The sequence below is a fragment of the Saccostrea cucullata genome, unplaced genomic scaffold (assembly GCF_032062105.1).
Source record: "Saccostrea cucullata isolate Sc308-1 unplaced genomic scaffold, CSIRO_AGI_Scuc_v1 ctg2021, whole genome shotgun sequence".
Lineage (NCBI taxonomy): Eukaryota > Metazoa > Mollusca > Bivalvia > Ostreida > Ostreidae > Saccostrea > Saccostrea cuccullata.
The window spans coordinates 1-16,680 of NW_026937140.1; the positions used below are offsets into that span (position 1 = coordinate 1).

The 16,680-nt window shown below is 33.0% G+C and overlaps 1 protein-coding gene across 1 annotated transcript; it reads left to right on the forward strand.

Moving 5' to 3' along the window:
• Positions 1–3: 3 nt before the first annotated feature.
• LOC134247437 (centrosomal protein cep57l1-like) lies at positions 4–3,248 on the forward strand (the record flags this gene model as incomplete). The annotated part of the gene is made up of 4 exons (XM_062729804.1): positions 4–24; positions 1,093–1,301; positions 1,696–1,840; positions 2,196–3,248. Coding segments are annotated over 4 exons (618 nt in total), but the record flags the coding sequence as incomplete, so codon positions are not given.
• Positions 3,249–16,680: the final 13,432 nt, after the last annotated feature.

Consider the following 16,680-nt stretch of genomic DNA (forward strand, 5'->3'; position numbering starts at 1 on the left):
GACATCCCATTTGTAGCAGGAAAAGTAAGTCACAGTAGAAACTTCATGTCAGGTAAATTTTTTTTGCAAAATGTGTAGAAAGTACATTGTATAAATAATTCAGAATTTTTCTAAGTCAGTGGACAAACAATTTTAATTTAAATGTCAAAATCACCCTACAGTGTATTTTATAATTTTAATGTTTATGCTCATTAGCAAACTCTTAAGCAAAATGACTTGCTAATCATAAAAAATCACAATTGGGAATAAAACTGAAATATTTATTTACAGTCCCTGACGGCTAGTTATTCAGTGTACAGTGTATGATGTCCATATAATCTTGTATCTGTTTACAGTCCCTGACAGCTAGTCACTGGGTGGGGGCCAATGTACAGCCTGTCCTGTCTATATAATCTTGTATCTGTTTACAGTCCCTGACAGCTAGTCACTGGGTGGGAGACAATGTACAGCCTGTCCTGTCTATATAATCTTATATTTCCATTTCTAATTTTTTTTCTCTGTGATAACTCTTTGAAAGTTGTCGGAGTTTATTTCTTGATAATTCTGCTGGAATGTAAATTAGGCAGGTCGATAGTTCAGGAGCTAAGGAGGCCTAATACGCATGCAAATCTCGGGCGCATCTGTCTCTGTGTCTAACGCTAAAGAGGCCAAATATGCATGTAAATCTCGTGCGGGTACCTTTGTGTTTGACGTCAGTGGGCGAGGACTATTGAAATTAACATGGAAGTCCTCGTGTGATTTAAGTCTATGTCTACATTTTTAAAGTCTAAATCTACAATTTTATTTCACAATGACATGAAAATATAAGGAATCACTGTCTAGTTTTGAGAGTATGCCAGGGACATCAACAATAGCGGGAAACATGGGATAATTTTAGCATAACGGGCTTCGCCCGTTATGCAAATTATCCCATGTTTCCCACTATTGTTGATGCCCTGGCATACTCTCAAAACAAGACAGTGATTCCTTAAGTATCTGTTTACAGTCCCTGACAGCTAGTCACTGAGTGGGAGCCAATGTACAACGTGTCCTGTCTATATAATCTTGTATCTGTTTACAGTCCTGTCTATATAATCTTGTATCTGTTTACAGTCCCTGACAGCTAGTCACTCAGTGGGGGCCAATGTACAGCGGGTGCTCTCCCTGATGAAGTCCCACAACATGGCGCTGTGTAACGGTATGGACCACCACCCCTCTAGATCCTCCAGTCCGTCCTCTGGATCCTCCTCCTCGGGCAGTATCGACACAGACCTGGCCGAGCTCCTACTACAGCTTCAGGATGAGTTTGGCCAGATGAGCTGGTAAGTGTGGATTTCATTCCATTCATTTTAAATTACTGACAACATTTAAAGTGGATATTATACACAGTGTTTTACAATGTATATGCAAGCAGGAGATCAAATTTATGATCATGATGACCCACAAGATTAAAAATTAGGACGTTTTGTATAGGATAGTGTATGCTTGAATCACACTGTGTCACATTATCATGATGTAAATTGGTGTCTTATTTTATCCCTAAATTAATCATATCAAGAGAATTATGTTTTTCTTTCTGCCATTATTTAATACATTAGAAAAAAGTACACGAAAGTTTATTTTATAATATCTGTATCCAAGAATTTTTCCTGTGTCTGTTGTGCATGTACTTGCTGTAGTTGAGACAGATTTTTAAGGTCTTCCTTTGCCTTTCAGTGAGCACCAGGAGCTGTCCCACGAGATCAGTGAGGCCACGGACCCCCAGATCAGAGAGGACCTGGAGAGAGAGCTCGACGCGCTGGTGACGCGAATGGAGAGCAAGAGTCAGCAAATCTCCAAAATACGGCGACATCAAAATAAAGTAAGTATAGTCAGCAAATCTCCAAAATACGGTGACATCAAAATAAAGTAAGTATAGTTAGCAAATCTCCAAAATACGGTGTCATCAAAATAAAGTAAGTATAGTCAGCAAATCTCTAAAATATGACGACATCAAAATAAAGTAAGTATAGTCAGCAAATCTCTAAAACATTGCGACATCAAAATAAAGTAAGTATAGTCAGCAAATCTCTAAAATACGACATCAAAATAAAGTAAGCAAATGATGTTTGTTAATTTTTTTTCCAGTCATTTTTTACTTGGAAAGTTTTCCAACCTGAACAATTTGCATTCAAAGATAGACAACTCTATCAAGCATATTTCTCTTCTTTATTTAGATAGATCAAAAGAAGAAGAAAAAGAAGACCGTGGACCCGTCTAAACGACGGTCAGCCTCGGCAAACGCATACAGCCACCAGAACGGAGAAGTGGAAGTGACCACGACGATAAAAACTCGGGGCCGCTCAGCGGGCGTCGTTCACGTACAACCTACTAATGCAAGGGAGGTGTCATTAAATGTGTTAAAAGACATGAAAAAATTACAGACCACATTACGAAAAGATGATTTAGCCTGGGAGTAGCCAAATTTGATATTATGGATTTTATCTTTGTTTTTTCCATTTGCGACTGTGATACTGCATGGCCTGTGCTCTTTTTTTTGGGGGGGGGAGGGGAATCCCATTAATTCGATCGCTCATATCGTTCCCGAGTGTTAAGTGTTGTAATCATGGATCACCTGTCTATTGCTAACGACTGTCAGCTGTTTTGGAGTGAATGATAACAAAATCCTTTTACTGCCAAACACATCTTATTTGTATGTGTAAATTTTTTTTCTATAATAATTAAGTTCTCTAAAATTTAGAATCCTGCAATACAGGCCCAAAAAATTTTCTCCGAAGTATTTTCTATAATTTTTCAAAACAATTTGCAAATTTAGCATAATTAAAACAATTGCTTCAAAATGTTTTTCCTGTTTTAACTTGTCAGAAAATTAGAACAAAATTTTTTTGTGTGTTTTATTGTTTCGTGTACATTTTACTGATTCAAAGGTCCTCTGATGAAAGACAGCAGCATTTATATCAAATATCTATCAGAGTTTTATGGATGTGTGAGAATACACAAAATCATGAGAAAATCCTGAATGCTTTCAGACTTTTAAAAGCTTTTTTTTTCAAACAAGTTTTATAAACGAAAAGAAAGAAACACTGTAATGTCATTGATATAAAGAAAGAAACAGCGAATCTGAGCTCTCTAAAATTTCACATCATTTTTGATTAACTTTCTACTTGTTGAAGACTGTAAATGTAAAATGATGTTGAAATATTCCTCTGACTTAGCTGTCGTATCCAAATATAATTTAACTTTTTACATGGTATTAGATTTTCTTATTCATTTTTTAAACTCAGTTGTAAATTATTATTTGTACATAAATTATATATTTATATACATTTGAAATAAAATATTTTACCTCAATAAAAGGTTTGAAATTATGTTATTTCTTTTTTGAATCTGTTTCATATTTGGATATTTTACGTTAATGGTAATGGTAATCTAACAACCAAGCTCTATGATAAATGTGATGACTTTAACTTTTCTATAGTCAACTTCCCTTTCGGTTGCAACAATATACCTTCATCACCTGGATACGGAGTTTATGTGTCAGTTGATTTGATATGCAAGACCATGCTTTACGTATGAACAATTTCGTTAACTAGGTAAATAAATATTGACAAGCTAGTTGATGTAACAAGAATATCTGATTCAGCAGTAGTTGATGTAACAAGAATATCTGATTCAGCAGTCTTGTTTAAATTCGTCATTTCGTCCTATAGTCGATAAAAGTCCTATGGTCGATACAATGACGTTGTCAGCAAACTTACAATTTATCATTCATTTATATACAAATTGTCATTAAGTCAAATGCTGACTGACGTTTTTCATACTAATTGTTAGTCCATTATAACACTAAATTGACGACGGATTTCCCTGTTATTTCCTGATCATGACAAGGAAGAAACGGCGGGCATGACCGATCGACAGGGAATGCCAACTGCTCAATGACACCCGATCCCACCTCTGATGTTTTGGAGGTCCGTGTTTGCTCTGCTCCTATTTTGTATGTTTTATGTACGTAAGAAAACTGTTCTTGATCTCCATAACTTTCATACAATCTTGAAAAATCTTTTTTGCTCCTGAACATCAAGCAATCAAAGTGTTTGCATGATCGTAATAAGTATTGAATCCTCTACCAAAATTGTGAATTTAATGGCCCCAGGTTCAGGGGTTCTGGTGTTAGGGCGGGGCTATAAAGATAACGCAGTGAAAACGCTTATATGGAGATAACGAACAGTATTCAAGTTCACAGTCCATAAAACAATACAAAACAAGAGCAGAGCAAACACGGACCCCCGAAACATCAGAGGTGGGATCAGGTGCACTGTATTGAAGAAAATCTTCCCCTCTGCTCTTTGGTATGAAAAACCTAACTACATGCGTAGTTATGATGGAAAGGATGCGTAGTTTAAAATTGTGAACTATATGAACTCCGAATCATTCTTTTTAATGTTAGGATGAGGCGTAATAGATGACTCAAAAATTCTCTGAAAACCCTCTCTGTTTCTTGGTATTAAACTAATTACATACAAAGATAATACGAGGAAGGATGTCTCTTCTTAAATTGTGAATTTCATGGTCCCTGAATACGGAATTCTGGTGTTAGGTTGGGACTCTATTCACTGATTGAATGATTATAAAGTAGATATATGCATCAATTCTCTGAAAATCTTCTCCTCTGGTTCTGCGTATAAAGCAGATTATCTACCTATAGGCCTATAGCTATGATTAACAACGACTCTTGTTACAGAATAAGTCGCCCGCGTGGCGCAGTGGTTAGAACGTTTGCTCTAGAGTCGCGAAGTAAGGAGTTGATCATTACGTCGTGGGTCCAAATCCCACTGTGGGACATGGAGATCGGACCTTCGGATGAGACCGTATAAACCGAGGTCCCGTGTTGCAGTAGGTGCTGGAACGAAAAAGATCCCTCCCTGCTCAAACGCCCCCAGTGCCGAATATAGGACAAAATTTGCAACTCTTCACCGGGAAGTGGTGGCGTCTCCATATGAGTGAAAACTTCTCGAGAGGGACATTAAATAATATACAGCCAATTGCAATCAATCAATCAATCTTACAGAATCGTGATTTCATGGCTCCCGAGCCAAGGGTACAACAGAAGAGGGGTTTCTAATTATATACTGAAAATGAATTCAATAAATGCTTTGAAATCTGCTCCTTGGTATTAATCAAACATATAAAATGAGCAAAGGTGCGTTTTTCAAAAATGTGTGGACGCAGGGCTAAGAGTTTCTGCGCGGTGGGGGCTCTGTCGGTTATCGCAGAATATTGTTGATTAGGTGAAATGCATTTTCTTGTTCCTATACTCATGAAGTATAAATGTAGCAATCACCAAATTTTTCTTAATCACGTCTATTGAAATCCTTAATTCTGTGTTTTGGGAACGGTCCCAAGACTGCATGCCAAGTGTATTTTTCTCCTTATTTACACTTATTAAGAAAGAAATAAAGTTTTTAAAAAGTAACAACAAGCTAGAATAAAATATGATAGATGAAACATACGGAGATAACGAACAGTATTCAAAAGCAAAAGTCCATAAAACAATACAAAAAAGGAGCAGAACAAACACGGACCTGCTCAACATCAGAGGTGTGATCAGGTGTCATGGATGAGAGATTCTAGCATCTCATGATCGGGAAATTTAGATAAAAACCCTTGTCAATTCAGTGTATAAACATGATAAATAATATATGGACTAACAATTTGTACGAAAATGTCTTTGCTGACAAGGTCATAGTATCGACCACAGAACTTGCGAAATGATGACTTTAAAGGAGACTGCTGACATTCTTCTTTCATTAACTTGTTTTTAAAAAAACCCTCTTTTTAGAAATTGTTCCTCTGTACGTAGAGCATGCTCTTGCGTATCGAATCAATTTAGATACCGGTATATAACTCCGTATGCAGGTGATGAAGGTATAATGCTGCAAACGTAAGGGGAAGTTAATAGAAAAGTTAAAAGCATAACTTTTATCATAGGGCTTGGTTATTAAATAACCATTAATGTCTTTTTCAAGTAAATTATACAAGTATGAAACAAATTTGTAAGACTCTGTGATATCTTTTATCTCAACCTTACCATAATATATCGTATCGACGTAGGAATGGAAATTACCATTGTTAATTGGCAGTACGTCGTCGATATATCTAAATATCGAGTTGAAGGTCACAGAAAGTGTTTTCTTCTTTTCACTCAGAAAATTTTGCGCAAATTCTGCTTCATATGAATATAAAATTAGGTCTGCTAATAACAGAGCGCAATCGGTACCCACGAGGATTCCAATAGATATTTGGTAGACCTGGAGCCGACTCTTTTTGGCATCTTTTTGATGTGTACCTCAGAGAACTTGAATGTGTGCAATCAGAATGTGTTCTAACAATAGATAGATAGGTACTCTTTCTTAATGAGATATTGGTTTTCATTTTTGTTTAATCCCGATACTGAACATTGTATTTCATCAGACACTGATTTGAGAAGAACATTTTTAAAAATAATTTTATCAAATTAAAACTCATCTTCAAGGTATGCAAATTACTCTTTTCTTATACCGGAAATTATACACCTATTCACTATTGATACTAAAGTGAAAAATAAGTTTTTAAACAAAATGGAATTTCCCCTACTAAAACCTAAATGGTAATTACTGGTAGTATCTTAACAATTGTATTACAGTCCTTATGTCCACTCCATAGCCCTCTCTACTCCATAAAAGATATGCATTATCAACGAAACTACATGTATGTAAGTTTAAGGGATGGAAAATAGGAATTTACTGTGACACCCCATTTTTTTTTTTAATTTCCTTAAAAAAATATCTCCTTCAGCAAGCAATCCTTCTTGAAGTCAATTATGCAACTTATAAATACTTTTAATTTGAGTTTAATTTGCCTCCGTACAGAATGTGCATTCAAAGACAAAACATGACTCAGAGGAAACTTCTCCTTTAGAGAGATGTCGACTTTCTTCCCGGAAGTTTTTCTTCATAGAAAACGTTAATGCTTGGTTATCTTTCATATCAAACTTCATTCTAAATATAGATTTTAACTGGTGTTCCTTCAATAAAAGACTTTTCTACGAAATAAAACTTCTTTACTTAAAACAAAAAAGTAATACATGTATTTTTTTATTCCTTATACAATCATATATGCACATGTATCAAGAAATTTCATCCAACAAATATTAAAAATTATGCACAATCATCTCAACAAGAAATTTTTTATTGTATATAAAATGGTTTTTATAAACTTTTTTTCTTGCTTGGTAGAGGGTGCAAACCTTCCAGAAACCCGCTCTTCGTGTTAGTTTTGTCCAAATGACACAGAGTTGGAAATTTTCTCGTTATACTATCAGTGCTATGAATGGTTTTCATCCTTCTTACATTTTGATCTCTGGTTAAGGTTTCATTGCTGCATGATTTGACACTTTAGGATTGCTGATCTACTAAGATTGCTGAACATATCTACCTGAACTAGGGAGACTGGAGGTTTTCTTTAAGGATGATCTTACCCTTAGATAACTGTGTTTCTTTTCTTGAACTTGTGCTCATCTACACGGAATTTCTAGCTGGATCGTTTTTCATAGCCTTTTACTTTTTGAAGCCTTCCCACAAGGCAATGAAGCTATTTGTCCCATAGCTCGAAGCTAGATTTGCAGGCATCAGGCCATATGAAGTTTGACAGTGGCTTTGCAATCATCTAAAGAAAAATGAAGTATATATATATATATATATATATATATATATATATATATATATATATATATATATATATATATATATATATATATATATATATATATAGTTTTCGTCTTGTTCATCCGTCTAGCTGTCTGTCTGTTTCTCTCTTTATCTGTCTCTTTGTTTGCACGCAAAAATTTTAAATTTGCCTTTTACTTTTGCTTTTGTGTAGCTGAGACTTTCATATTTCACATGTGTTACTTGTGCAGGACCGTTCTTAGGGTACCATCAAATTTGACTTTTCACCTTGGCCTTGGAGTTTGACCCACTTTTACACAAAAATGCTATACTTAAATTTACTTTGGACATATATTCTGAACAGAAGGTAATAGGAAATCTATACTTCATATCTGTATTTTTTGTGGCAAGAACTTTCATTGGATACCAAAAAACTTCTCCTTTTGACCTTGAAGATGTTTGTACTTATAATAAATCTTTAACCTTGGCCATAACTTTTGAATGGTAAGTGCTAGGACTTTCATACTTCACATATGTTATCCTTGTGAGAAGACCCTTCATGGAATAACAAGAACTTTGACCCTTTGACCTTGACCTTGGAGTTTGATGTACTTTTAAAAAACAAACCTTTGCCATAACTTTTAGAATTTTTGTGATATTTTTCAATTTTTTTAAAATTTAAGTACAAATCTAATATCTATTGATTTTCAATGTGTTATTCATATAACCAGTACAAGGCCAGATGTTATATTACTTTTTGTCAATGTAAAGATGTTGTCAGCTTATTATCTTATACTTATTTACAAACTGTGTATTCGGACCAGGAGATTGAGTAATAAAATCAACACGCTATCAATAGATTAAATACTTCATGTAAGTGGTCAGTGTTCTCAGATGATAAAAGTGGGAATTTCGGTTAAACTTATTGACTTTAAACACGTAATGAATTGAAGATATCAAATATGAAATTCTAAATTTGGCAAAGGTTAATTTCTTAATAGAATAACGGAAACACTGATCACAAGATGACCACATGTAGTCAAGTCACATGGGTACTGAAAAAATGAACAAGTTGTTAATTGGCATGGAAACCGGTTCTGGGGTATATAATGGCCGTGCGCGCCATGAAAACCTCATTTGCCGTTTCTCAATTTAATAAATTCGTAAAAGAATAAAACTTGTTTTCTTTTAAGGTACGTACATGTAAATTGAATCATTCTTATGTTAATAATATTCATGTTTATATACTTTGAAAGTAAACATAACTGAAATGCAATATGTTGAAAAAAATGAAATGTTATTAATGATTTGTTTCTTTTTCAGACTGTTTTGTAAAATTAATTATTTTATTGATATGAATTGCGGTTTCTCCAAAATAAATCTATAATAGCTAACAACTTGTTTTCTTTAAAGACCGATATCGTCAGAGGTTGAAAACAAGTGTTGACCTTGAAGATGTTTGTACTTATAATAAATCTTTAACCTTGGCCATAACTTTTGAATGGTAAGTGCTAGGACTTTCATACTTCACATATGTTATCCTTGTGAGAAGACCCTTCATGGAATAATAAGAACTTTGACCCTTTGACCTTGGAGTTTGATGTACTTTTAAAAAACAAACCTTTGCCATAACTTTTAGAATTTTCGTGATATTTTTCAATTTTTTATATAAATTTAAGTACAAATCTAATATCTATTGATTTTCAATGTGTTATTCATATAACCAGTACAAGGCCAGATGTTATATTACTTTTTGTCAATGTAAAGATGTTGTCAGCTTATTATCTTATACTTATTTACAAACTGTGTATTCGGACCAGGAGATTGAGTAATAAAATCAACACGCTATCAATAGATTAAATACTTCATGTAAGTGGTCAGTGTTCTCAGATGATAAAAGTGAGAATTTCGGTTAAACTTATTGACTTTAAACACGTAATGAATTGAAGATATCAAATATGAAATTCTAAATTTGGCAAAGGTTAATTTCTTAATAGAATAACGAAAACACTGATCACAAGATGACCACATGTAGTCAAGTCACATGGGTACTGAAAAAATGAACAAGTTGTTAAATTGGCATGGAAACCGGTTCTGGGGTATATAATGGCCGTGCGCGCCATGAAAACCTCATTTGCCGTTTCTCAATTTAATAAATTCGTAAAAGCATACAACTTGTTTTCTTTTAAGGTACGTACATGTAAATTGAATCATTCTTATGTTAATAATATTCATGTTTATATACTTTGAAAGTAAACATAACTGAATTGCAATATGTTGAATAAAATGAAATGTTATTAATGATTTGTTTCTTTTTCAGACTGTTTTGTAAAATTAATTATTTTATTGATATGAATTGCGGTTTCTCCAAAATAAATCTATAATAGCTGACAACTTGTTTTCTTTAAAGACCGATATCGTCAGAGGTTGAAAACAAGTGTTGCCATCCCTCACAAGCCAGGCGGAAATCAGGCTAAAAAAATATACAAAAATCAACTACAATAATCTGGTGGAGAATCCTTTCGCTGATCCTGAGAATGGACTTGCGCAGTGGAAGGCAAATGAATTTTCAAGGAATGCGGCCTACAGGGGGAGCATCCGCCCCAACAACATCCGCTGAAGTAACTCCAACAGGACCGCCCACTTTCCGGAACCTGGGCAGGGTCAGACGTATCCTGAGTTCTATAACAAGACCGCAATCTTCACAACCACTGGATCATCCGGCAATTACAAAAATTCGATGGCCCACAATTGTAATAGTGGTGATGTTATGGAGCGGGTTTCTCCACGTGTCGGTTCATGGAATAGAAATGCAAGGTACACGTCCCTTGATTATTCCGAACTCAGTTCAAAGGCGTAATTATGGTGGTGTTTTTAAAGGAGAAAACAGTTTAGTTTTGACAAACGAATATTGGAGGCAAACATACGAGATTGTTCTTCCAAAATTGCCTCCCAAATCGAACCTTAAATATAATTGTATCACACTCCCGACAAAGGCTTGTTTGAGTTTTACAAGATTCATGCATCAGATTGAATATTTAGACTCGCTCACATTAGCAGAATTTAATCATACATAATTATGAATTTCTGGATGAAAATGTACCATTTATTCACATTTCAAACAGACAGAAGAAATCTCTCTTACCTTTTGTTGATGACCTTTCTAAAACTTCGTTTGGCCCAGCGACTATGGAAGATGTAAATATCCTTAAACAAAATGTTAATTCCCTAATCAGAAACAACATCCAAGTCACTAAATTTATCAAAATGCAATCGCATCACTTTTCTTCATTCATGACTGCAACAAACAACAGATTTGATAACATCCAGGTAAACGTTAAACAAAACATTTTTGGCAGTCACAATCTTATCAAAAATCAAAACTGAAGAAATTCGGAACTTTCAAGAAGGAATTCGTAAACTTTCGGAATTGTATAACTCACATTTGGAAGATTCTCAATTATTTCATTGATATGAGTTGCGGTTTCTCCAAAATAAATCTATAATAGCTTACAACTTGTTTTCTTTTAAGACCGATATCGTCAGAGGTTGAAAACAAGTGTTGCCATCCCTCACAAGCCAAGCGGGAATCAGGCTCAAACAAAAAGTATAAAAAAATCAACAACAATACATGTATAAACACATTTTATAATATTTGTAACCGAATTAAATGGTGTGTTGTGTACATTATGTGTGACAATATACTTATGCATTGTTTTAATCATACATTGTTTTAATGTAAACTGGGATCGGTGTTGATATTGTATTTCGTATGAAACACATAACCATCTATGTTATATCGTACTTTAACGAAAACTGTGTTTACAATCAACGTTGTATATACAGTTTTTTTCATAAAGTGAAAATCCAGATCTATTTTAATTATAAATTATATCAATTATATGTAATTAATCTTTTTAATTCATTTAACCGTATGTAGAAGTTAATATCTTTTTTGCTAATTTTATGAACCTAAAAATATTTCTTTGAAATGTTTTTACCATTTGTGGTAATTGTGAAAATTGAAAAACTGGTTGAGAGGCCTACATGTACGTATGTATGAAATTTAAGGTATACCTCTAGTACTCAGATGATTAAATTTCCACTGATAAGAACGAAAAAACCACCTAGTGCGCATTATACACTTATGATTATTGTGTTAAATTTCATTCAAATAACTAGGTCAATGACCTCCTTTTCATGCCAGAGGCCCCTGAATATTGTTAGGGACAAACCTCAATTTTTCACACGATAACCATCTTTTCTTCACTCACAAAATATTACAAGCATCTAAACTCTTTAAATAATGAAATATTATAGCAATGGAACACTGAGTTGCTCCATAAAAAGAAAAGAGTAGAGTCATTAACGTGACAATTATTACAGTCCGAATTTCCTAGGACATATTCATATTTTTCCTTATTTTTAATCAAATATCAAAAGTATGAGTGAAAAGAACTCAAAATTATTTATAGCCTCAGGTTACCTTTGTAACCCTCATTTTCAAGGTATGAATATTATATGGGGTGTATTATCAAATTATTGAGATATGTTGACTGCAGTGGTTTTTGTTCATGTTTTTGAATTTCTTTTTTCACAGCATTTTTCTATTTGAAATAATTTATGAGTTTAAACATATATAAAATTCGCAAAATGATGTCTTAAAATACATGTAACATTTACTTTGTGATTAATATTATATAAAAAATTCGACAAAAACGAAAAAGTAAAGTTTTAGTCCAAATTTCCTCTGCATAGATATATATTGAGTTTTGTTTCTGTATATTTTCTTCAAATACTTACATACTAAATTTTTAAATTGATATTGAGATAAAACTTATTTTATCGATTTAGAACAATTTTTGATTTAATATATTATACTTTATAAAATTTCCTCTCTGATTTCTCAAACCTGAGTAAACATCATCCTTAATACTGACTTGATAATTTCAAATCTTCTTACCATTATCACTCTCACAATTCTTACATGTTTAGAATCATCTAATCCTTTTGTGTGTATATTTAATACTGGAGTCATGAGTTAGTGATTGTTGCTCAAATTTGTTCTATGGATCACTCAGCAGCTTACTTTCTTGAAAATTGTTTGTTTGGGTTTAAAAACTTTTAAAAAATATATTATCTCAAAATTTACCCATTGTATCCTAAGCATCTACATACATACATGTAGGTGGTATTCCAACTACAACTATTTAAAACTACAGAAATGCAATTTGTGTACATATATTCATACTTTTTATTCTATAAACTTTATTTTTCATATGCATATATTTTTTGTTCATTTTATGTTTATTCTTGTTTGATTTCCTTTTTATGTTGTTTTATTCTTCATAGATAAATCCGTTGTCAATTCAAATTGTATAAACAAACGACTAACAATTAGTATGAAAAACGTCAGTCAGCATTTGACTCAATGATAAATTGTAATTGCATCGACCATTGAACTTACATTGTACAAAATTTAAACGAGACTGCTGATATTCATTTTTATCATTTTGCTTGACAGTAATTTACCTCTTTTTAAATACTGTTCATACGTAGAGCATTCTCTTGCTCATTGAATCAACTGAGATATATATACATTCCGTATGCAGGTGATGGAGGTATATTGCTGCATAAGTAAGGGAAATTGACGATAGAAAAGTTTAAGTCATCACGTTTATCATATAGCTTGGTTGTTAGATTACCAATAACATCTTTATCAAGTAAAATATCCAAGTATGAAATAGAAGTGTCTGTGGTATCTTTTATGTCAAACTCACCAGGATATATCGTATCGACAGAGAAATTGAAATTACCTTTGTTAATTGACAATACGTCGTCGATATATCTAAATGTCGAGTGAAAGGGCACAACAAGTTTTTTTTATTCTTTTCACGCAAACATTTTCGCTCTAATTCAGCTTCATATGAATACAAACATAGGTCTGCTAATAACGGATCACAATCAGTACACATGAGGATTCAAATAAATATTTAATAGATTTGGTCCCCACTCTTTTAAGCATCTTTTGATGTCACTCTCAGAGAACTTGATTGTGCATGCAATTAAAATGTGTTATTACATCTGATAGATAGGTAATCTTTCTAGATGAGATATTGGTTTTCATTTTTTTATCCCCATACTTAACAGTGAATTTCATCAGACACTGACTTGGGAAGAACATTTTTTAAAACAATTTTGTAAAATTAAAACTCATCTTGAAGGTATGCAAATTACGCTTTTTTAAGGCTTTTAATAAACCAAAAATTATACACCTATTCATTAATGATAGTGAAAAATAAGTTTTTAAACAAAATGGAATTCCCCCTACTAAAAACTAAATGGTAATTACTGGTAGTATCTAAAGAATTGTATTACAGTCCTCATGTCCTTATGTCCACTCTGTAGCCCTCTGTGGCTTTCTCCACTCCATAGAGGCTATGCATTATCAACGAAATTACATGTAAGTTAAAGGGTTGGAAAATAGGAATTTACTGTTACACCCCTTATTATTTATTTTTTCTTTAAATTTTCTTTCTAGCAATTCTTCACGGAATACCTTTTTGATGTCAATTATGCAACTTATAAATACTTTAGATTCGAGTTTAACTTGCCTCTGTATACAGAGTATGCATACAAAGACAACACATGAATCAGAGGAAACCTCCCCTTAGAGAGACGTTCTTCCCGGAAGTTTTTTCTTCATAGAAAATGTCAATGCTTGGTTATCATTCATATCAACCTTAATTCTAAATATAGATTTTAACTGGTGTTCCTTCAATAGAAAACGTTTTTACGAAATAAAACTTCTTTACTATAAATACAAAAATTAATACACGTATTTTATTCCTTCCTATACAAGCATACTTACATAGAATATATGCATATGTATCAAGATATTTCATACAAAATATATCAAAAATTATGCACAATCATCTCAACAAGAAATTTTTTATTGTATATAAAATGGTTTTTATAAACTTTTTTCTTGCTTGGTAGAGGGTGCAAACCTTCCAGAAAAGCACTCTACATGTTATTTTTGTTTAAATGACACGGGGTGGGAAATTTACTTGTTATACTATCATTGCTCTGAATTTTTTTAATCCTTCTTACATTTGCTTTCTGATTAAGGTTTCGTTGCTGCATGATTTAACATGTTAGGATTTGCTGATCATAAACCTGAACTAGGAAGACCGGTGGTTTTCTTTAAGAATGATTTTTCCCTTAGATAATTTTGTTCCTCTGATTGAATTTGTGCTCATCTACACGGAAGTTTTAGCTGGATCTTTTTTCATAGTTTTTTACTTTTTTAAGCCCTTCCCACAAGGCAATGAAGCTATTTGTCCCATAGCTCGAGGCTAGCTTTGCAGGCATCGGGCCATATCGACATAATGCTGAGCCATACATGTCGTGCATTAAAAGGTGTAGTCTGTGTGCTTCTATTTGGGGCTGTACGGGACCCTATACCCATCTGCTTCCTCGATGATGTTCCATGCAATCACAAATTTGTTGGTTGACGTGTAACCGGGTTTTCCCAAATAATGAGACGGAACGCAGTTCGCGTTGATCGGAGTTCTTTTAATTTGTGTAAGATGTAAATATAGGTGGATATCAACCCTTGTTGTTGGCCTAGCCGGCTGTCCAAAATATATATGGGTGTCTCATCAAATTGTTCCAAACCATATCTGACTGAAACCAGGCTTATTTCCATTCCCAAATAATTATAATCAACATAATGTATCAGACAAGCTAGCAATCTGTCTTATGGCTGAATGTAAGTAAGTGTAGAAAATGTTATTATCAAATGGAATTCAATTTAAAATTTATATTTATTTAATTATTTATTACACTTAGATTGTTTATTAAATTATTTTAAATTCAATTTATTTACACTTTAAAATGCAACCAATAACCCGTTACCACGAACTTCTCCTGTTGAAAAAATGATGTCCCCGTCATTTGGTTATCAGATATAAAAACATGATTTAATCACGATTGAATTTTATGTTTTATGATATCAGCAGTAAAAGAACCAACATATTCTTACGTTTCTGGGATCAAATAATGCATACAAAATAGTTTTTTCCAATTTTCTAATTTGTACAAACATAAAGACATAAAAAACAAAAATGCAAAGAAAAAAATCTGAAATTTCTCCGTCAAAATTAGAATAGACTTGCTTTTCATGATTTCTATGAAATAGTCATTCTTCAGTAACCATTATGTAGTTATTTATCAATTAAGACATTTAAATGCTTTATTTTTTTTATTTTGCTACATAATAATGTATCAATTACATTTTAATTAAACAAGTTTTGAAAAGTAAAATATTACTTCCTTTGATAGTGCGTTAGCAATTTTGACTGGTATATAAGGTTCCTCCTCCCATATGTCTTCTATCTTATGCTTTCCGTCAAAGAAACTATCTTAACAAAAATCTCCTACCTGTATGTATGCTTTAGATCTTAATTATAAGTCATACCCCTTCTTTTGTTTCTGTCTTGCTTTCTCCGCTGTTGCAATCTTAAATGCCTCTCTTATTTTCTCCCTTAGGTTCTTTAGATAATTGTATAAGTGTCCATATTTCTTCTCTTTGATATCAAATGCCAGATCAGGGTTGTCTAGGATGTTTCTCAAACATGAGAAAATATGGAGTCTCTCCAGTACGTTCATGTCGTGTCAAAGTATATGAATGCACAAGAGTCGTAACAAATGCTTTCCATTTCTTTTTCTGATGCGATTCTAAAGTACCAAGAATATCAAAAAGGGTTCTGTTAAAACATTCTGTCATTCATTTACCTATGGGATGAATTTGATGCATTATGTTTTGAACTTAAATTAATAATATATCAGAACTTTCTTTATCTTTATTGTTAAACTTTTAAAAAATACCAAACCCGCTTACTTTTGTTTTATATTTAAAGTACTCATATTCAGATGCCATTGCTTAAAATCACTTAAGGTCAAAATCTAGTAAATGACTTTAGAATAACTTTTC